The 23,851-nt window shown below is 39.7% G+C and overlaps 2 protein-coding genes and 1 pseudogene across 2 annotated transcripts in view; 1 reads left to right on the top strand and 2 right to left on the bottom strand.

The window, feature by feature from the left end:
- The window catches only part of LOC148369794 (copine-9-like), a 163,387-nt gene extending 143,791 nt beyond the window's left edge, over positions 1-19,596 (bottom strand). The window contains exons 1-2 of the mRNA XM_088331991.1: positions 19,392-19,596; positions 11,575-11,615 (exon numbers count right to left, since the gene is read on the bottom strand). Coding sequence (XP_088188117.1) covers positions 11,575-11,615; positions 19,392-19,468 — 118 coding nt within the window. The 5' untranslated portion in view covers positions 19,469-19,596. The remainder of the gene's footprint in view (positions 1-11,574; positions 11,616-19,391) is intronic.
- Positions 6,461-8,564, top strand: LOC148369795 (uncharacterized). The gene is made up of 3 exons (XM_088329661.1): positions 6,461-6,989; positions 7,045-7,142; positions 7,200-8,564. The coding sequence occupies exons 1-3, from the start codon at positions 6,461-6,463 to the stop codon at positions 8,355-8,357; spliced, it is 1,785 nt and encodes a 594-aa protein (XP_088185787.1). The 3' UTR covers positions 8,358-8,564.
- A 2,756-nt stretch (positions 19,597-22,352) lies between the features above and the next one.
- Positions 22,353-22,492, bottom strand: LOC148369793 (U2 spliceosomal RNA; annotated as a pseudogene).
- Between the last annotated feature and the right edge of the window lie 1,359 nt (positions 22,493-23,851).

Genomic DNA, 23,851 nt, shown 5'->3' with positions numbered 1-23,851 from the left:
ACGGGTACACAGCCTTTCACGGGCGTATCGAGGCTGAATCACGGCCATGTTGGGCGCTGTTGGACGCTTTGAGACCGCCATATAGACGAGATACAGCAGTGCTTTACTCGCGGTCGGAAATTCACACGCGGTTGGCCGCGCAAAAACATTTTGAGCTGCTCAAAACTTTGAGCACGTGTTAACCGCGGGCGGCACACGAGGTAATGACGCGGAAATGACGCTGAACGACGTGCTCTGGCCGCGGCCAGGGCGTGGTTACACATGGGTAGGATGGGAAATTTCAGCGGGTAATCGTGGGTGGAGCATAATCATAGCATGTTCTGCGCCTGTATCGCGGTGTTAATACGTGAAATTAGTGTGTTACGCGTGTGACGGTCAAACGCCGTTCTCCGCATATATACAGCGCGATTTGCCGAGGACACGTCAGTTGTGCTCGAGACGTCAAGGGGTGGACATGGATCCCCGTCACCGTAGTGACCTCGTCTTAATCCATTTTTATTTCTTGACATTTCTTTTAATTTCATAGCAAGATAATTAAATCAAAATGAAAAACTATTACAATAATAACATATTGGCTTCTTCGGTGCCATAGCTTGAAATCTTGATCTTCACAGGACTGTGTCTTGAGCGGTTATGATTTCTACAGCCCGGTGTTATGCCGAGATTTGCATCCCCTCGCTACTACAACCGCTTTTACCTCGTTTTATCTCACTTTTAGGGAATGTAATGGCGAACATATAACCAAATCCACTTCGTCTTGCAGTTGTTGGGAATGTAATACAACATAAACCATTCCGTCTTTGTTTTTGTTGTGAACGTAATCGAACGGTAATGCACACCGTATATAAATCACTTTTGAGAACTGTTATGCACTCTACCGTAAAGCTTATTATGCAGAAATAAGCTTTGCGGTAGAGTGCATAACAGTTTCAATACGAGCGATTTGAATAGAAAAAGGCAAAATAAACATGTTACGTGCTCAAAAGTGATTTGTATACGGCGTGCATTACCGTTCGATTGCATTCACAACAAATACAAAGACGGAATGGTTTAAGTTGTATTACATTCCGAACAAATGCAAGACGAAGTGGTTTTGGTTATATGTTCGCCATTAAATTCCCTAAAAGTGATATAAAAGTGAGATAAAACGAGGTAAAAGTGGTTGTAGTAGCGAGGGGATGCAAATCTCGGCAAGGATGCATTTCTCGGCATAACGCCGGCTCGGCAGCTTTTATACCCGTGGTCCACACGAGAAAATGACGCTGAAATGACGCGATGGATGAAGCGGAAAAGTCGCCGGCGTCTGTTTTGCGGGCATACCACCGATGAACAGCGGGTTGGCCAATTTTGCGCATTTTCCATCGCGGGCAACCACGGGCAAAAAAAAAACGCAAAATTTTACCCGCGATACAGACGCAAACGGCTGTGTGACCGGGCCCTTACATCGAAAGGAGAAGCCCTTCAATTGGATTGTACTTTTGTATATGTCAATAAAGATCATTCATTTACCTGCACTTCTGTGTTCTGTGTGTTTATTTGTCGATCAATAGTTCCTTTTTCTGTTACAGTCGTGTACTTTCAGTCAGTAAGGACATTATCTCGAGGTAAGTTTGACCCTCGGAGGCTTTTATGAAGGGGCGTTGCTACTTAGCGGATTTTTAAGTTTCATAGGGGATTCTGCCCCCCATTACCACCATAACTGAGGTAATAGTGTACTGAGAAAACTCATATAGTTTCTGCATTCTGTCTTCTGAGCAACAAATGCATAGTTGCATAGTGTTTTTACTTGCTGGCTGTCAAATCAAGTTTGCTTGTGCTGACTCAGAAACAAGAACGCACGACTCTCTCTAAAGATAAGCTATTTTTTCTAATTCACATTATCAAATCAGAAGGTTTTTTTTTTCTAATGATACACACTCTGACACAAATTATCTAGATGTAATTAGATCATTCAATCATCCTCAGCTCACATCCGACGTGCTGCAGCATTGATTATTCAATATGACCATTTTATGATTTTGAAAAACATTTTCAGACCAGCCAGCTTTGATTGGAATGGATCACATGCTGGTAAACACTCAATGCACAAAAAGGGAAAAACAGCCATGCAGACAATAACATGGAGTCATCAACTCCTTTGTGTGATAAAGAAAAAAGGTTTTATTTATATATATACATATACATATATATATATATATATATATATATATATATATATATATATATATATATATATATATATATATTGCAAAATATTCCACGTGACGGGGGACTCGAGAAATGGCTCAAAATTGAACCATCTGGCTTGTTTGTTGTAGAGCTGTGATGTCACAAGTTCAAAATGGTGAATCCCATTAAAACAAAATGTGAGGCCATCTACGATTCAGACACCAATTATAGTGAACAGCGATTGCATACCACTCGTTTCTGCTTGTAGGTAGGCGATTGTGACTTTCCGTTTGTGTTTTTCGCCACGTGTGTCGCTGTTGGTATTATTTTGTCTCGATAGCTCCCCATTAGCATTAGAGCTACGTATGTTGTTTGGCTGGCTAGCTTGGCATTACTGCCGGTTTTGCCAAGTCCCCTGTTTTTTTTCCCCGGCCAGCTTTGCGTTTATCACCAACTGTTGCCGCTTTTGGTTGTCAGTTCTTTGTTAGCCAGGTGTGTATTTTGATTAGCTACCCTGGCGTTAGCGTCAGTTTTCCCATGTTCCTTGGTTTGTTTATTCCTGGCTGACTTTCTTGTTTGTCGCCGTAAGATAATTAAAATACACTAGATATAGATTTTATGCAAAAAAACATACTGTGTTCTCACATTTTTTGCATGTTAAGAGTTTGGGGTGAGCTTTACGTGTAGAGTAGTATTCAGGAAAGCTCTGACCTGACTCCTGACAATATGCTTGTCTTTGGCAAAGTACTCATAAATTATAAGAAAATTCTAGATGTCATGACACGCTTCCATAAAACCTTCTTTTCAAAACGATTTGGTAGTCCTTAGAGAGAATGAATGCACCTAGATCCTGAAATAGCTTGTTAAGATCAAACCATTTTATTTACCGACACTAAGTTGATGACACAAAACTGAGCTTTAGTAGTCACATTGATCCTTCAATTAGCCAATTATCTCATTTAAGATAACAAAAAAATTGTCTTATTTTCAGTCTATAATGTGTCCATTGGGAGTATTTACAAAAAATAGACAAACCCTGGGCTTTGTTTCACTTGACATTTTCTCTTCATTCCAAAATGTGAAAGATATAAAGCTGTTTTTTACTGCTTTCATAAGCTTACCTTTTGATATCTACTTGCCAGATGAAACCCAAAGTGGGCGGTGATGAGTTTGTAAAGTAAAGCATGTAGGGCCTATGCAGCAATAGCTTGAGGACTTCACAATGACTCCAGAGTAAATTGCTGACCAGGAGAAAAATGATTTTGTTTTGGCCAGTATGAAACCTCCGCACTTTCAGAATTACAATTCCTCTGACACTCATGAAATACTTGTGCTGTCCTTGTAAAACATGAACAAACAAAAGAGCGTGCGTGATATCACTGTTAACAGTGGGTGTCAGTCCCACTATTTATAAATCCCCTAATCATATATCATAAGACCAAAATGTAAACTACCGGTAATTATCTAGTAGTCCTAGCAACGGGAATATCATTAAAGAAAACACCATATACAGCTTATTCCTTACTATGATGGGGTTCACCTTTCATGACCTCGGGTACTTCACGGATTTTTATCATGTATTGTGTCCTGCATTTTGATTGGCTAAACAGTAGAAAGTAAGAAAGTAGGTATTGGGAAAAAAAGTAAAAATAGACAAATGGTTACATGTACAGTATACAATACGTTCATTTATTTTACAGATGTTTTGGGGCCGGTAAAAGTGTTTGTTCTTTGATTTTCAGTGTATAAGAGTATTAATTGTATGACGGTTCACAGATCCCTTAACCACCTGGATTGTCTCGGCTCTACTTCCTGTAGTGTGTCTTGGGCAAGCACAGCCTGGCGATGTCCATGCTTCTACGGGCTGTTTTTTGTCTATGGGATTGCTCCCACACTTGTTTTCATGGTGACCAATAGAAGAATTAAGCATAATTTACTTTTATTGTCATTCTTTGTAACCATTGCCACAGAACGAAATGTCGATACACCTGACCCAAACAGTTAAACTGTAGCGAGCCGATGCAGCCGCAGCCAAACAGGGCGCAGCCATTTTAGTCATTAGGTGACCAAACCCCCCAATTCCAACCCTTAATGCCGAGCGCCAAGCAGGGAGGCAATGAGTACCAATGTTGTAAGTTTTAGGTATGACTCGGCCGAGGATTGAACCGGCGACCTCTCAGTCTCGGAGCGGGCGCCCTACCATCTAGGCTACCGAGCTGGTATCAGGAGGAGAAGTCTTCTGATCCGAAGGGTAATTGTATAGTAGTCGGAAAAAAAAAATGCAAACCGGCAATAAAAGGGATTCACTGTTCCACTCGCAGAAGATTCCAGTCCCATGTTAGCACGGAATTTTTGGTTCTAATATGCTGAATATGACCGTGACCAAGATTTGTCCCAAAAACTCCCCCCCCCAAAAAAGTATGGCTTCACCCTTTAATGATAGCGGAGTCCAAGCTAAGCCCAAAATCAATCTTTTTTGTTTTTGTAGCTGACCATAAGATGGGTGCCATTGATATCTGACACAGGGGGGTTTTGAAAATGGTGTTGGAAAAAAACAAAATCCTCCATGTTGATGAAGTGACACAAAAGTTTGGGCAAATCAGGATGACAGATGAGCTTGGGCACTTTTCATCTTGTTTTAGACAACTAACCTGTACAAATTATTGGACAATCATTCACCACATACAGTACAGACAAGTATCCACACACGCAAGTCAGTTATTCACGTATACCGTTAGTATAACTTCAAAACCCAGCTTCCAGATGTGGATGAAAAAAGGTGGATTGAGTTCCAAACCGGTACAGCCAATAGAAGATTTTTGGGGGGGGATCCATAAACAATAAACAGCTATATATCTATTCATGTAAAGTATGTATGAGCAACAACGCATACTTGTTGTATGGAATTGCAAGCTACGTCACTTACGATGGCACACAATCTTATAAAGGGAATATTAAATTGTATGATTGCCATGGTAACCATGGTTAACCTACTTAAGGGATCTTTATTCTTGGCTACATCCTGAGATAACCAATACTGCTACTTCTTTGCTTGTCACATCAGGGCAAACAGGATAAACTCTGTATTTTATTCATTTAATTATTTGGGTCATATCGATTGACTATTGTTCTTCTTTGGTCTTACATTTCAAGTGTCAAGAAACATTCTGAGTAGTTGATGGGAATAGGTAGCATAAAACTAAACTTCTGGCTTTGCTATGGCATAATAAAGATTTAGAGATGCTACCACACCGCCTTCTCTTTTGATATAGGAACAATATCAATGAGGGAAAACATCGTCGCAGAATTTTTGGTAAAAGACTTCTGAAAGAATTCTGCACTTTTTATTTAGAAAAGAAAGTGTTTTGCCAAACACAAAGCCCTGGAGAAAAAAAGGAAACATCTTAGACATGATCCAGGAGGAAACATTCAAGTGGTTTGAAGACAAACTGTCTCAACTGTTAGTTTGCAAGCTCTCAAAATTGCACAAGCCAAGAAATGTAAAGGATTCACTTGTACAGGTTGGTGTACACATTTCTTCCTTTTGTTTAATGTAGCTATTTGTAATGTTTTAGGGGCAGGCTTCAGTGTGAGTACCGGTATATACAGTCGTTTGTAACTAGATCACTAGGGTGGTCCTTATTTTTCGACTTTTAAAATTTCATGCTCTGACCCCTTGAATATGTTCCAATATATACAAAACGTGATTAGGCAAAGTTTCATCAAAATCAAAGGATATTTAGAGGTCGCTCAAGGCCTCTGAAATTTTGGTATGAAAAATAAGGATTTTTCGCACATTATATCAGACCTAGTGTACAAAGTTACTGGCACAATAAATAATTGTTCAATAATAAAACTGCATAAATACATGACATTGAAATACTTATCTGACCACACCAGTAAATAATTTTGACTGTCTTTCGGATTTCAAGGAGAACAATTGTCACAAAATGGATTGGGATTATTGTGGCATTCGTTTTGACTGGCTTTCTATTATCGATTAGTATCACAGTGCCTTAGTGGTTTCAGATATTCACCACACTGAGTTCTGATTGTCAAACGTGTCACAAAAATCAAGATGGCTTCATCGAAGAGATCAAAAAAATATCTTCTGCCTCATGAAGAGGATATAACATGGTGTAAACTACCTTCGATTCAACAAGTTTTGGGTTATTTTTTGTATCGACACATCGAATGCAAAGAGACTATCAGAGTTGCAGCAACAGCCACTGTAGAGAAATTGACATCTTTCTGGCTCAGAGCACGGATTCCTGTACGTCACACACAAGACATGGTGAAAAAAGTTGAGAAACTATTTGCTGAGTGGCAGGGACTGAAAAAGAATTCAACTCGTGAAACAGAGACACAGAGAAAAAAGGAGAATGCGTTCAAAGCCAACTTCAACAACCTGTTTGATGTGGCACATGCTGAAGTCTTGACTCTAATTAAGATGGAAGAAGACCGCGAGTTTCTTTTGGCACAGAGAGAAGATGGACGACGTGGCTCGATGACATCGGTAGACAAGGTCCTTGAGAAAAAAGAAAAAGCCACACAGAAGAGACAATATAAAGAGGAAACCAGAAAGCGTAGATCCGATCAAGAAATTGAGGCGATGAGTCAATCAGTGACATTGGAGGGCAGCAGTGAAACTTCGGATGAGGAGGAGTCTGGCAACTTTTCTCCAGACAGCGTTGCCTGCAGTAGCTCAACTTCCGATACCAACCAATCTAAAAGAGGCAGAAAGCAAATCATCTCCCCAGAGCTGTCGTCTAGTCTGGATCGAACCGGTATTTCCGATAGGAAAGCAATGCTTCTTGTCAGTGAGACAGCAAAGAGTTTGGGACATGATCTCTCAGAATTCTCTTTAAATCGAAGCTCAATTCGGCGACAGCGGCATGAACACAGAAAAACACAGGCCACAGCTATTAAGCATGCCTTTGATCCAAAAGCTCAACTGGTTGTTCACTGGGATGGTAAACTTCTTACCTTAAAATTTCCCCACCTTAAATCAGTGGGGTATATCTGATCAGGTGAAAGGTATCTGCTTCGACACAACCAGTTCCAACACCGGTCGCCAATCCGGAGCTTGCGTGCTTTTGGAGCAGATGCTTGGCCGTGACCTGATGCACTTGGGATGCCGTCACCATGTCATGGAGCTTATTGCAGGTTGTGCATTTTGGACGTGCATGGGATCGTCTTCTAGTCCAGAAATCCAAATCTTCAAGCGATTTAAAACGCAATGGAGCTTCATCGACTCCAGTGACTTTCAGAATGCAAACAGTGATGAGTACACCAGACAGAACATCGCAGATGTTAGAGACAGCCTCAACGGTTTCATTTCTGAAACCCTTCAAGCGAACCAACCAAGAGACGACTACTGGGAGTTGCTCGAGCTTGTCCTTGTCTATCTCGGAGGCATACCTGAGCGAGAAGTGAAGTTTATGGCACCAGGGGCGATACATCAGGCGAGATGGATGGCCAAGGTGATATATTCATTCAAGGTGTGGATGTTTCGACACCAGTTCCGACTGACTGCCCGTGAGGAAAAAGGTCTTCGTGACGTGTGTCTTTTCTCTGCTAGGATATATGTTAAGGCTTGGTTCCTGTGTCCTGTGGCAGCCAGTGCTCCTCGCCATGATCTCGCTTTTCTAATGGACCTGGTGAACTATGGGAACATCAACAAAGCCATCTCTCAAGCGACAAGCAAAAAGTTTGCAACTCATCTCTGGTATCTTTCTGAAGTCCTTGTTGGCTTGTCCCTTTTTGATCCCGACGTATCGCATGAAACGAAAACTGACATCTCGAGTGCCATGAAGTCAACCCCAGGAGCGGAAGAACCAGAAGTTAAAGGCCAGGTGGATCTGAAGTGCGTCAATGACAAGAAACTCGCAGATTTTGCAACCACTAATACCATCAAGCTGCTGCAGCTTCTCGAGATCTCCACCAGATTCTTGGATGCAGAACCGACCACATGGAATGGCCGCATTGATTATAGAGAGGCATGTGACAAGGTGAAAGCATTGTCTGTCATCAATGACCACGCAGAGCGAGGCGTCGCACTGATTCAAAACTTCAATGGTCGTCTCACCCACAATGAAGAACAATTACAGTACCTGTTACTGGTGGTTGCAGAACATCGCAAAAGGTTCCCGAATACTCAAAAACAGACCATCGTGAAACAGAAATGAACACTTTGTGAACATACACAACATTTGATGATAGGCTATGTTACAATGATAAACTTAATGATTCGTTGAGGTAATTGCTGAACTGAGAGCAAACGCATTGTTTTTCCAAAGACAATCGGCCTGTTTTATGTGAACTCTGAACTGGTGATTTGGAAATTATTATTCGACTATTACTCGGTAGACTGTTTGGTGTTGGCTTGGTTCTATTTTCACTTATCATATTGTTTTTGTACTGTATGCACATCAAACTGTAAGAATTGTTTTCACACTGTTTTGCATAATGCACATGAACTGTGTTGGTGAAGTTGCAAATTTAGTTCATTTTATTGACGCCCAAATTTGGATGTTATTTGGAAATGCCGATCACGCACAGTGAATGAAACCTCGAAAGGGTGGTGGCTGTTGAGGTAAAAATAAATACAATATTGTTATATTTACTTGTAACTTTTCTTGTGTTACAATTATAAGCAATGGACTGAAATTGGATGTTCTAAAATGCTGTACACATAGGGTTAAGATTTCCGTTTTTTCTCGAAAATTGCCAAAATTTTACCATTTTGGGAAATTTCAAAGTCGTTGAGCTACCTCTAAATATTATCCAAATTGTTCAAAATTGCACACAGTGTGTTTTTATCGATATAAGAACATATGCGGGGGGTCAGAGCCCAATATTTCCCCCCAAAAAATTTCGACCCCCATTAAGGACCACCCTATAGATCACTTTCAGAGTAACTCACTACTTTTAGGTGTAAGTAACATTGGTGGGTACACATTTACTTTTTAAATGAACTAACTAGTAACTGTAATTTATTTTATTTTTTTCAGTAACGTGGCCAGCACTGGATAAAACTGCAACTAGTGGGTCTCACGGCATCTCCATAAACACGTTAGGGGAGCTGTTACATGCTTGCTTTATTCATACTAGTATTACAAAATCATTTTGGTGCAATATTTGTCAATGGACCATTTATAATATTTCTGTTTCTAGCCTCTGTAGGTACATTAAGATTGACATACTTGGTTCTTTGAGAACAATGAGGTCATGTTTTAAATATTTCTGTTCAGCATTCTTTTTTTTTTCCCTCCAGCATACAGGGCTAAGGAGGTCACGCAAATTAAGTGCCCGCAGGTCTTATCAAGACCTGCCACAATGACCTTTGATGCTCTGAATATTTATCTTTCGACACATGCACAATGAATCTCTTGCTATTACCTATGGTTGATTTCATAACCTTGATGTCTTTTTAGAGAAGACAGCAAATTGTAATACTAAATTATGCGAATCTCATATGAACGATTTTCTTTAGTAGTTTATGCTTTCTCTTAGAATTCATCTGTGCTAGTTTTTCTCAACCATTGGGCTGATTGACTCATGTGGCAGTGTTTCAGAAACAGTCATTTTGAGTATCTTCCCATTCTTGAGCTTCCGATGTTCTTGTGTAAACACGTCCAGTATTCCGCTGACTCATATTATGTAACCCCCATTAAAAAGCGAGTCAGAAATACATATATAAAGGATAACTAAACATTGAAATAAAGTATCAAAAATTGATTGGAACACATTGTAGTAAATATTTGATCATATAACTAAATTGTTAAATGTAATCAATTATTTTATTTAGTAAACAAAGATCTTTTTATTCACTGTTTGAATAAAGTTTTTTTTTTTTTAAACAATGAAACAAAAACATCATAGCATTAACCAATAGGATGTCTTTCGTCATTGCTCGTAGTGGAAGGAACACACATGCCAGAGTAGATAAAATACAGGACCTGTGTTTTAAATAGCAAACGTTAACCAGAAATTGCTTAGAATTGGTTTTGACTCGACCTGGGGATGGTGTGACCCACAATGGACAAAAAATACGATCTTAGCGAGTTTTGGCCTGGTTTTTTCCCTCCAAGGAAAATTCCTCACATCCCCTTCACATCAAAGTCACGGTAGGAATTGGATTATTCCTTTGACTGTAGACTCCTGAACTATGAGAAAACAGCAACACCCGTGGATAAATGAAACCCATGAATTGGAATACATCGTATTTGTGTTTTCTTTGATAAACGTTCTTGTCATTCATTTGAATTGACAGTGAAATTTTAAGTTAATTACTGTGTGACACAAAAACAAACTGAGGTTAATCCTAAAATCCTATTGGTGAGCAAAAATATAAACTTTGTGACTAATAATACAGTGCCGTGAAAAACTATTTTAACAGCTTTTATCGATGGTGAAAAACGTTTGTCGGACAGCCACTTCTAATTGGATGTAGACTTTCCGGGCATGGTTCTAAGTAAACTCTGGGCCCAAAGTTGCTATGTGTACTGTATTGAGATTAGACCTAAGACATCCATCTACTCTGAAAGACCCAATGGAAACCACATGACCGTTTTTACACTTTGGTTATTGCTGTCACGTGACGTTGCCACCAAAGTAAATGGGTGAAAATAATTAAAAAGAAGATTGATCAATCTTACTAAATCTTTTTGGTTCAAACAAAAATAAATCTTCGTAATGTGTTGACATTTTTAAGACTTTTTAAAATTGGATTTAAGACGTTTTAATGCCAATTAAGGCCTTATTTTTAGAATAACAAATTAAATGCCTTTCAAGACTTTTCAAGGATCCGCGGAAACCCTGACCACATATGAATGCGGGCTGGCTCTGGTGTGAAAAAAAAACGATGTGTCTTTCAGAAGGACTTAACAGATCGTGTACAGGTCATGTCCGTGCCAAAATTTCCGATTTCCCTACAGTGTGAACCTATCCATAGTAATGATAAAGGGGGTAAAGGCTCAATGCATGGCATCTATATTGCAGCCGAAACACCGAAAATTCTTGCTGCTCCCTGGTGTGCTAATTAGAGAAAGAGGGGCCACAGGTTGCAATGGAATTCTTGATGAGAGTATCCCGAGAACATGGACTTTCACACTAAAGCTTTTTACTCTTTGTAATATTATCCAACAATGACATTCATCTGCCCTCTTTTTTTTCCTCACGTGTCACTTTTGTTATGCTCCACACTACCAGTAACTTGACCTTGCTTTAACATAATTCTGCTGTAAAGATTAATCGTATCCACTATTTGTGTTGTAGTGAGCCACAATTGTTACAGGCATTGCTGTTTTATTTATTAGTAAAACGTTAAAAACAGCAATTTACATATGGTTCACTTTGGCTTGGATGTGACAGTGTTCCAATTCTGGAATAAATAATACATACCAGGATCAGACTTGGAGAATGTATCCACATCCAGAAGATTCCTGCGTGAAAAAAATAAAAAAAATAAATGAAACCTAAACCAGTTATTCTCAACCATCCCATGGCACATTTTTCCACATAGGAAATGCTTCAAATCTGTTTTTATTTAAATTTATCACATGTTAAATTGATAACAAAATATTTTAAAACTCTTAACTGGTTCATACATCATGTTATCATCAAGACAAGCAATGTACTTTAAGAGGAATCTACAATATAAATTAAAACTTAAAAATAAAATAATCACTACATTTTTACAATTTTACCACGTCAGAATGCTCTTTCTGGACAGCAGCTCAGCCTTCAGTACCATTATCCCAGAGATCCTGGTGGAGAAACTCTCTCACTTAGGACTCTCTTCCTCCATCTGCCACTGGATAATGGACTTCCTCTCAAACCGCCCACAGTCCGTGAAATTCTGCAACCACGTCTCTCCGACCCTAACACTGAGCACTGGCTCCCCCCAAGGATGTGTACTGAGCCCCCTGCTTTTCACCCTCTACACCTCCGACTGCTCACCGACCCACCTCACAAACACAATTGTTAAGTACACCGACGATACTACCATGGTCGGCCTCATCTCTGAAGCGGACGAGGTGGCATAGAGAGATGAGGTGGAGTCACTGACAACGTGGTGTTCGAAAAACCACCTCATACTGAACACCACAAAAACAAAAGAACTCATACTGGACTTCAGGAGGAAAGGCAGGAACCCAGCACCAATCATCATAAACGGAGACTGTGTAGAGAGAGTCCACTCTTTCAAATTCCTGGGTGTGCAGATCTCCGATGACCTCTCCTGGTCTGCAAACACCAGAGCTGTGGTAGGCAAGGCCCAGCAGCGACTCCATTTCCTTAGAGTGCTCAGGAAAAATCATCTGAGACAGCAGCTGCTGCTGTCCTTCTACAGAGCGACAGTGGAAAGCATTCTGACATACTGCATCACGGTGTGGCATGCTGGGTGCACGGCAGCGGACAGAAAAACACTTCAGAGGGTCATCAACACAGCCCAGAGAATCGTTGGTTGCTCTCTGCCCAGTCTGGAGGACATTGCCTTCTCTCGCTACCTCAGCAGAGCAGGAAACATCATCGAGGACTCTTCCCACCCCGGCCACCATCTGCTTGACCTGCTGCCCTACGGCTGACGCTACAGGTCACACAAAACCAAAACAAACAGACTCCGAGATAGTTTCTTCCCCAGGGCCATCACCACCCTTAACACTCACTGCACAAAAAACTGAAACTCTTGCAAACACACTACCTCACACAGATGTAAAATTGTATTCATGCCTATGCTTACTTTGCACAATGTTACCTATTTTGCACTACTACTACGATCCCAAAACTGTATGTAAACACCCAATGTAAATGTGAACTGGAGTGCCACGTCCACTTTCGTTGTCACAATATGTTCAACCCATTTTGTAACAATGATAATAAAGGTATATTCTATTCTATTCTAATCTATTTTTACCTAAAATAAAAGTGAAAAAAACGAATTTTCTAAATTAATAATTGTATTTAGCCGTGGCGCTTTTAATTTTGCAGCAAAAGCTTAAAGTCAACTTACAAACAAAATTGGGTACCAAAATTATTTCTCTGAAGTAGCCTACCCTCTGAACAGGCAATTTTGCAACATTATAGAGCAAGTATTAATTTTCTTATTTTTCAACAATCACTTGCAGCATAATAAATAATATCTTGTGGCATACTAGTGGGCCAGAGCATACTGCTTGAGAAACTCTAACCTCGAGTAGGTAGCATAATCCGTATAAAGTAACTTATACTTTCTACAAAGGTGCAGTTCTTTGAGATGCCAGAGAAAACTCATTTTGTTAAGCATACGCCTTGAATGGTTTTGGAGTAGCACACTGTAAGTCTGTAAAGTACAACTCACATGGTCTGTATAACGGTATATTGAAAAAAAAAGAAAAAAAACGATTGAAGTGGTGATTGATAGCTTGCTTTATTAAATATTCCTTACAGATGTACTCCTTTTAGCGTGCGTGTTTTGTGCTTCTGTGGTTTTAAACAAAACAGACTTGATATAATCAATAGAACTGTCTTAATTGTCATTTCCTTCAACGAGATTAGATTTTGCACACCATGGATAAACATGTTATGAAAGACTTCAATAATCTTAAAATAGATACGCAATATTTAGAAGACAGTGCTTATAGACTGGCCTAATTTGTAAGAACATCATTAAAAAGTTCCAAGAAGAAATGTAATGACAACAGCAGAAACAATACACAAACATGAAAATAAGTAAATACCGATATCATTTTTCTACACATATAGGCAAGATATTTTTTTACACCGTTTTGTTTGCTTGTTTAGGGCGGGGATAGCTCTGCATAAATATATATAATAAACTGTCTGTTTTAGAGGACCTGTAGCATCTGGCTGAGGACAGCAGGTCAAGAAGGTGGTGGCCAGGCTGAGAGGAGTCCTTTATAATGTTGTCGCTCTGCTGCAGTATCGAGAGCCAGAAATGTGTTCCATATTGGGAAAAGAGCAGCCAATGATGTTCTGGGATGACGCTCAGTTGGGTTTTTCCGTCCTTCTAGCCTAGCAAACCATGCCAGAATGCTGTCCACCGAGTGCCCTGTAAGGACATCGACAGCTTCTGTTTCAGGGTGTTTTTACTGGACACTCAGGAAATAGAGCTATCGGGTCTTTCCTACCACTTCTCCGGTGTTGGCATATATGTAACCAGTCAAAACTGTTTCTCAGCCCATCTAATTACAATACATTAAAGAGGCACCATCCTTGAAAAGACGGTACAATAAAACTAATTTTCTCAGTCTATGATTGAGGTCAAAATACATTCACAAAGAACTACAATCAGACCTAGTGGGCATTTAATGTAAAGTTGAAGGAAAAGGAAAATTTAGAATCTGTCCTTTAGAGTGACCACTTGGAGTCAGCCTTTCATATGAATGACCATGCCTGAGCATTGAGCCTCTAACATCCCAGCGAGAGAAAAAAGAAAAAAAATGGTGTAATACAAACAGTATATCTACTGCATTCAACTGCCTCATTTATATAATGCCTCAGAAGCTTCTATGCATGGCGGTATGAATGTAATTAAACCACAAATTTACCAAAATCAAGCTAGACCAAAGGTGTCAAAGTGAAACATATACGGAGGGCAACATATGAAAAAAAAAAGTTAGAAGCTGAAGAAATGACTGTTCAAATTGTGTCAAATTTTTAACCTTAAAAATTACACTGGCCTGGAGAGGGATGGGCGCCACCAGTGGACCTAATTGAACCTACAGAAACTTATATTATGTTTCTATATGATCAGATAAGCGATATATTCTGTCTGTGCCGCTCTTCGAGACTTCTTGTGATTAAGGGTGTCACAAATAAACATGACTTGATTTGACCAATGGCTCTGTAGCTAATCTTTAATTTTCAAGGCACGAAAGACATATTTCCTTGATGTAAAAATACCCATAATATCGATATTTTAGCAAAAGTGAGCTAAAATCACTTCATAGAAATGAAATAAGAGACATTTCCTATCATTCGCTAAACTACAATAAAAACAATGCAAGAGGAAGCAGATTATTGTAGCAAGATATGCTTTTCCAACAGAGAGAAGCACATTTAAAATAATATAATCTGCTGAGAGTCATTTGTGTGCTATAGAGTCTCTGTCTCGAGTGGTGACATACACATCCAGAAAGGGCGGCGTCAAAATTAAAAAAAAAACTTGCAAAGTTTTCCAAGAAGATCTTGCATATCATGGCAGTAGTTTGGTGACGCACAAACATTTGAAGGCATGTCCAAGAGTTGAGCGAAACGGAATCAACTCGCCACGGTAGGATTCCAGTAATATTCAAGCCAGTACGGTTTTGATGACATTTACATGCATTTTACATTTTGTGCGATTATTTTTTCCATAAAAGAGAGCTTGAGCGTTACCCCAAACTGTGCATGACAAACATTTGTAATGAAATGCATGCAGTGCAAAGAACAAACTCCAGTAAAAAACGACAAACATCAGTGGTTAAAACTGCTCGATTTCGAACTATTGAGAATCGTTAAGTATTTTTGTTACAGACATAAGATGAGCTTCACCTAGAGGAAGCGGATATGATTGGCCCAGGCTACCCACAAGAACTTGTCTTCTTTTTTTTGCACATCATTTTAATGATTTTTTCCCCCCTTTTTGTCTTTCTCACTTATTGTTCTTTCTTTCATTGCACTCTTCCCTTTATTTGCTATTTTTGTCTCCTTTCCTATTGATTTTTTCATATTTTCTTTCTTTTTCACTTTTTCCTTTCTATTTTTCTTTTATTTCCTTTTATCTATTTCACATGTTTTCTCCTTTCCCTTTTCTCTTCTTTTCTCTCTCTTTATATTTTACTTTTTTTATATGGGGAAAGGCTAAGCAGAAAATTGAGGGGAAATAATGCTGTTGCGTGTACTTTTTCTCTTAAGTAGATTTTTAGCAGTGTTTAGGGTTGTCATCTTGTTAAGGTATCTATCCCTGGCGCAACTTCAACTTTGCTACTGATTCTTGAAAATTGTTGGTAAGTATCTAGTGATACAGACTGGAATCAACCTTAAACATTGACAAGATTTCTAGTATCTTCATTGGCCACACAGCTCCACAACACAACAAGCACAAGCACCAAATTTTACTGTGTTTCTCCTTGAATGCTGTGTACAGTATACCGCCTGTTGTTATGTTCGAATAACACAATTTTAGCACCTGGACATTAGGCATGCCATCATCTGCATTGACCAGCAGGCTGAGATGGGAAGCTGCATCATCATCTGTCTTGAACATTTTGAGTTATTACCTATGTTTATTGTTGATATTGTCTACGTTTTGCGAATTGTTACCCAAGCCTTTCACCTATTGTTCCCCTTTTTCAAAGTTTCTTATTTTCCTCATGATAAGGTTCTTGAGTTTTGCCTTGCCCACTTGTAGCTTTAAGATTAGGTGATGTTTTAATTGTGGCCTGAACGGTCCTTTGAGAAATCTGCGATTAAGGGCTATACAAATAAATGCGACTTGTTAGTTGTGATATCTTGGGAATTGTTGATCATTTCTTTTGTGAGGTTTTTGAGCTTTTCCTTGCCTTCGTGTATGTTTTAGTTTAGGGGATGGTGTAATAATAGTTTGTAGTTTGCAATAATCTGTGGTCTGCGCAGCCCTTTGGACTCCTTGTGATTAAGGGCTATACAAATAAACATGACTTGACTTGAGTCTTCTCTGTGCTTTCTAGCACTAATTCTTTGTAGCACAAAACCATACAAAGACATCTAGTGGTCAAATATTGCACACTGTTCCTTTAAGTCCCTAGCGACGGAACCCAAATTCAAAGGCAATGTCCACTGAGATGTGTCACTACCTCAAGCGGGGCTGATCAAACGAGGAAATACACAGGGGGCACCCGTCATTCATTATTCATTATTCAGGACTGGACTGGAGAGACATTTAGCACACTGCTAAACTGACAGGCCCATCTAGGCTGACCGTTTTTTTAAGCTCAATTTAGTCAACCTATTAAGGGGCTCTGCCGCTCATTCAGATGAGCTCATATAACACAGGACAGCGGGTTAAGGGGGGGAAAAATCCCTAGAAAAATACCTTCCTTCCTGTCTTAAAATTAATCTCGAAATAAAAAAGGCACCTGAAAAGAAATTAATTTGTGCATCATGAATAACTGCATGAATATCATTTTTCAGAGTCAAGGCTGGATATCATGTAGGAGCAGTCCAGACTATAATGAATGTCTTTAAAAGCCCCTCTGCTGCAGGCACCTGCTGCTCAGATCAACAATTTTCCCTGAAGGCCTGGTCATCAAAAAGTTACTGATTTGGGGAGAATGCGAAGAAAAAAATACACATTGGGGGGGTTTGATTGAGGCTTGGAAGCGAGCTCTTGTTTTCGCAACATTATATTTCAACAAGTATTACATATCATATTCGACGAGTACTATTTCGATGAGTACTAAATATTATACATGTACCTCAGCATGAGTATTTGATATAATAATTCAATAAGTACAGTGTTACATCTACTTACAAATGGAATTGGTTAAGGCAGTGACGTTGTATTGTAAACGGAAACACATTTTCCAATTGAAATTACTTAAAACGAGATTAATCCATTCCAAGGTCATCAAATGCAACCAAACCCCCATTAAGTCCACTGCAAATGCCCTGTAGGTACCGTAATGTTCAGCCAATGTTCACGAATATCCCATTTAAGATAAATAAAACAAGAATTAAGGCTAAGAAAAACAAAAGTTAGAGTACAAATCTTTATTAGCCAAGAACAGTTAATAACAACAACAACAAGGGAATAAAAATGCTTTCCCACTCGCCGGACCTATAAAATAGCGTGTTGTTTTTTTGTCTAGATCTCAGATGTTTTTAAAATGTTTATGAAAGTCTTCATCGAACAAGTCCACGTTTGACTTTTTTGGAGTGTCTTTATGTGATAAAAGCCTTCAGTTTTTCCACATAAGCAAACCCTTCCTTAATTTCTGCCGTTGATAACGTCATTGTGTCCCTCGTGAACTTGTTTTATCGTATTTAAAGCTTTTCCATATTTTCTTTTATTGCTTTCCCACTTACATACTTTGCAATGATGTTTTGCTTCTTTAGAACCGTAAGTAGAGCCCTGGCTCTCTATTTCTTTCCAATTTTCGCAGGACCCATAGCTGGAAATATAAACAATTTGCAATGGCGAAAAGGAACTGAGCCCTGGTGGCTTAACAGACTAAACCATTACACAATTTAATGCAGGGGCGTTGCAAGGGTCTCACCTAGCTGAAAAACCACCTGGCGTACCTGTGCCAACCTCACTGGTTGCGTCAATGACTCCGGATATTGGAAAACTCATCATAGAACAAGGAAGATTTTAGTCCTACGCAAACTTTGGATACCGATAGATTTGTGAGATGGGTTGATGATAAAAAGAGGCACTGTACTATATATTATATTTCAATCAGTACTAGATATAAAAAAGACAGATAAAGCGAGAGAGAGAAATAGATAGACATATAGATAGACAAATAGAAAGATATAGACAAGGGGTCTCCAGCATGGTTGCCGCGGGCACTAGGTTGCCCCCTAAGGACACTGTTCTGTGTGGAACTGTTCTAAAATCAGCTTACCAGTGCTCATTGTAATTTTTTAGTATAATTATTTATTTAGTAATTGACTGAGTTTGTGCATCCCCTATTCAAATAATTAACCTGGTAGTAACATAGTGACAACATAGTAATAACATGTTAACTTGTTATTTTAATAATGCTGATCAAACTGGGTGCCCTGCGTGCTTATTAGTAACCAAAAGTAGCTCTCAGCTTGAAAAGGTTGGAGACCACTTATATAGACTGAGACCAAGATTTACAGACGGACGAACAGACAGACAGACAGACAGGCAGGCAGGCAGGCAGGCAGGCAGGCAGGCAGGCAGGCAGGCAGGCAGGCAGACAGACAGACAGACAGACAGACAGACAGACAGACAGACAGACAGACAGATAGATAGATAGATAGATAGATAGATAGATAGATGGACTGAAAGAAAGGTGTAAAAAGATATAAATAAATAGAAGATACACAAATTCATACATGGATTTATACATAAATAAAAATATCAATAGATGCTAAGATAAATCAGATAATTTGGTAGCGAAATTAAAGCCAAAACTTTATCCCATAGTCAAAAATTATAAACTTGCACAAGCCCACTCTTAAGGCTAATAGTGAAGAGAATTTTATGTTTAAGTATTTGACCTTACCGGCACGAGACGGTAACTTCGATTTTAGTTGCGGGGACTCTCGTGTTGAGTGGGTCGAATTCTCCTATGGTTGCCATGATGCAGACACTGGTGGAGAAGCGAAGATTAAGAGCATCCGAGTATAAAGACGTAAATTTCAAGTTGCCATTGACTGCCACCGTAAGTCCATTTTGGAGAACCTCCGTCCTCGTCTTTTCATGAGAGCCTGTGGATGAGCCGAGAAAGGTTCGCGCGCAGTAACGAGAGAGAGAGAGAGAGGGAGAGAGAGGGCGGGGGGAGCTTCTTGATGTAAATTTCAGGGAGACGCGTCAGTTTTGTATAATAAACCTACCCTGACTAACTTTCACAAATACATTTTGTATTTGGTACCCTCGTGGCATGCAGATGCATATTATGTACATTTTCATGCTTTTTGTATTTTTAATCAAAGAGAGAGCATTGAAAAGTAAACACTTGGGAGCTCAGATGTCCCACATGATGTGAGATAATGTGAGTATTCATATTGGCATTGTGCTGTGATTTGTATGTTATTGCATCCACATACAATACAGTAAGCGTGGTATCCACATTATTTGGATGTACAGACATCCCTTAAAATTCATTATATTTGACTTATAATAAACCTGGTGTATTTCTATTTATTTTCTGTGATTTTGGTATTTTACTGGAGTCAATTGAATGCAAAGTAAAAAAAAATGTTTAGTGGCGCCAAAGTCCATACATAATAATAATAATGATAATGATTTTGCCTGTGCGGCACAGTTCTGTGTTCATGAGTTCGAACCTCCTGTGTGGAGTTTGCATGTTCTCCCTGTGCTGCTTGCGTGGGTTTCCTCTGGGCGCTCTGGTTTCCTCCCACATTGCAAAAACATGCCTGTCAGGTTAATTGGCCAGTCCAAATTATCCCTAGGTGTGAATGAGCGAGTGAGTTGTCCGTCTCTGTGTGCCCTGCGACTGGCTGGCAACCGGTTCAGGGTGTCCCCCTGTCCTATGCCTGAATATAGCTGGGATGGGCTCCAGCACCCCCACGACCCTACTGAGAATAAGCGGTGCAGATAATGGATGGATAATGGATGGATGATTTTGCCTGCATACCACTGACTTCAGCCCCCATGACGACGTTATTGCACACCGTGGTGCATCACACGCGCGAAAGTTGTTTTGCATTGCTTTGCAGAAATAATTGTTGCACTTTCTACCTTGTTGTTGCAAAATCAAATGTTGTGAACTTGAATTGCGTGTGTGCCACTTGGTACAGCCAAAGCACTTGTGGCCACATCCACCCTGCGCTGCTTCCGAGATAAAGAACTTATTGATTGTTAGGAAAGAAACATCCTGTTTTTAAGGTAAATGATTCATATAAACATGTGTTCAACTCTCAACTTTGATTTCTCAGCTGTTTGAATCTGAGGAATTTGTCACTTCTTTGGCAAAATGTATATAGGGGGCCAACTCAACCCAGCGACCATTAACTATCGACAGGATGGAAAGGAAATACTAAGCTGATGAACCACTGCATTTGGTCATGAAGGGAAAATCTGAACCAGAGGACTTTCTTTTCCTTTGGCAGTTCGGACTATTCTGATGAGGTTTTTGAACCAGATTGCTCGGCAGAAAGGGGAAAAACATGAGAGGTTTTTGAAGACGATGAACCGGGTGACGATGTGGGAAAAGAAGGAATGGAGGAGAAGGAGGATGAGTGGCAAGAATGTGTAAGAAGACGTGAGCGGACAAAAATGAAAAAAATCATGTGGTCTCCATCATACAAAGTGGCTGGCCACTTTGTGCCTCTGATACTGCCGTTTTAACTTTGTATGCCATCGCTCGCATCACAAAATTTTTTTTTACTGAGTAAATGATTTACCATATAGTTGCAATGACCAACTGACAAGGTGTGAGAATGATTATGCGCTGGACCATGATCAACGCACAGCAACTCCGTGCATATTTAGGATTTCTCAATTTAGCTGGAATGTACAAATCATAAGAGTCTACAAAGAGCCTGGGCAAAGAAACTGGGTCGTCCAATGTTTGCTTCAAAGATGATCGTCTCCAAGTTTAGGCGATAAATACATTCATATCTTAAAATCTACATATGCATAAATAGGTCTGATGCCACCGAACAATTTGAGTGCTTGAAGATCAAAAAATATTAATAAATGTACACTGACATATATTGTGTCAACCAAAATAATGCATGCCGCAAAGGTTAAATTTAGGCAAAAAAATCCCCTTTAGGATAAATCATATTGGGGTCTGGTGCGCCTCCTTCCACCAGAGGGGGCCTAACATGTTTGTACAGGTGTGTCCAATCACCACACACATGTCCCTAATGATCCTAAACCTTCATGAAAACATTTTGGATGGCACACATTGCTGTTTTTTTTTCATTCCCTCTGTCATAACTTAATAGTTTTTTTTCCTGGTTTCTTGTTTGGGCATTTTGTTAGTGGCTTGGTGGCCACTTATTTGTTATTTTAGCATGTCTGTATCCAGTTCCTGCTTCCCCGTCATTGGTCCATCACCCTTATAAACCATAACAAATGAACCATTTTGAAGTCAAAACAGGTGACCGAAGTAAATCGCATAGATATGTGGAGAGAATGTTTTGAGGTGGGAAGCAGGGTACTGTCAAATTTCCCTGCATGTATCGAGGTGTGTAACGCGCATTAAATCAATTTCAGTATCATACTATTACAAGAGACGAATGCTAGAGAATGGAGAAAACAGAAAGTTGTCAATGAACACAAAAAAAACACTGAAAAGGAAACAGCTCTTTGGTGTACAATATCTGATGGGGTTTTGGGGTTTTTAAGGGTTATTGATCTATCTTCGTTATTCATTATCCATTATCCGTTATCGGTCAGTTCATAATACGCTACAAAGCCTAGGAGCCGGGACACTTACTCTCAGCCAAAAGGCCAAGCTAAGGTCCTAGCCCTAAAGCCTTGCTGCGATCATTGCGAATGCACCGTTCCCGGAGGTACTGCAATACCGGGCCGATGCGTGGAGTGGACAGAGCAAGCTCATATTCCATCTCCGAAATGCAAAAATCAAAGAGGCCAAGCTAAGGACCTAGCATCAAAAGGCCAAGCAAGGCCAAGCTAAGGACCTAGCATCAAGGCCAAGCTAAGGACTTGGCATCAGCACATCTGAAACCTAAGCCCTAGATCACTAGTGATAATGAATCAAACTTTAAAGGACATGAAATAAATATATTGTTAATTGTATGTTCGTATTGTGTTCATAGTTGTCTATTAACCATTTGAGTCACGGCCGCATGTATTCAACAACACTTTTCACTTTCAATGCATGGCTTGAGCTGAGAAATGTCAAACAACATTTTATATCAATTTTTAAACAATCATTGGGGGTTTGGGTTATACACAACTGCAGTATTTCCTCCACACCCTTCTTGACCTTTTTTAAGCCCTGACTGATTTCATGCTTTTTAATTACCGAAACATTATTGTAAGTACAATTATTTTACTCATAACTAAAAGATAAAATGGTCTTGATTTTTACCTCCTTATTTGCATTCCACTCTTTTTCGATAAATTACTATGTATTATTACAGTTTATTTTCACATGGCGTCACGCATATCCCCAAATGTAAACAGTCGGCCATTTTGGATGGGTCCACCAGGTGGGATTTAATATTGTCACGGGTCGAAACTAATTTTGTAGGGTGTTCAAATGAAATAAGAATGTGTAAGGCGTTTTTGTGACTCTCCTGTTTAATTCTAAGTACTGTTACCTGGTGAGTGGAGGCCAGAGTGAGAACCTCACTTGCAATGAGCCCTTCGGAGATAGTCGCGCACCATAAACCCTAGGGAAAAATATTGCGGTGTTTCATGGACGAAATGAGCTTCAAAGAATGCCCAGGTGTCTCCGAAAAGAATGCACCCTTATCTATTGAGTGGATGACAGTGACAAACTCGAAATAACGAATTAACACAATGAGACTCCTGGGGATGGCCTTACCTATAATAGTGCAGCCGAAACAAAATCTAGACACCGCCTTATTTGAACCCTAATTCCTAAACCACATTGTTTTCTTTAGCGCGTATGAGTACATTTGTTGTCAAACTTAGCCCGGAACCTTTGAGGACAAACCAAAGCTTTGACCACCACTTATAAAATGTCAGTCACAATTATAATGAGGTAGACTTATCTTACACCCACCCAGAACGGCTGCCATTACTTAGGATGCCCAGATGTTGTCCATTTGATTGGAAACTATTAATTGACTGTTCAAATAGAAATGGAAGGTGTAGGGCGTTGTTTTCTGTCTCCCTGCTAAAATTACCTCTCAGGGCAAGAGAAGTATGAACAGGTCGACAGGGAGGCGACAAACATGGTTATCAAGGCTTAGTAGAGCAGACCTAGCACCCAAATCGTATCTGTATCTGAGCCTGTTCGGAACAAACAGAAGGTGATCAGGAACACCAAGTCATTTT

Source organism: Urocampus carinirostris, chromosome 3 (genome assembly GCF_059441175.1).
Source record: "Urocampus carinirostris isolate Australia breed hairy pipefish chromosome 3, RoL_Ucar_1.0, whole genome shotgun sequence".
In the NCBI taxonomy this organism is placed as follows: Eukaryota; Metazoa; Chordata; class Actinopteri; order Syngnathiformes; family Syngnathidae; genus Urocampus; species Urocampus carinirostris.
Note: the sequence above shows the minus strand (reverse complement) of the source record. Positions and strands in the feature narration are given on the sequence as shown.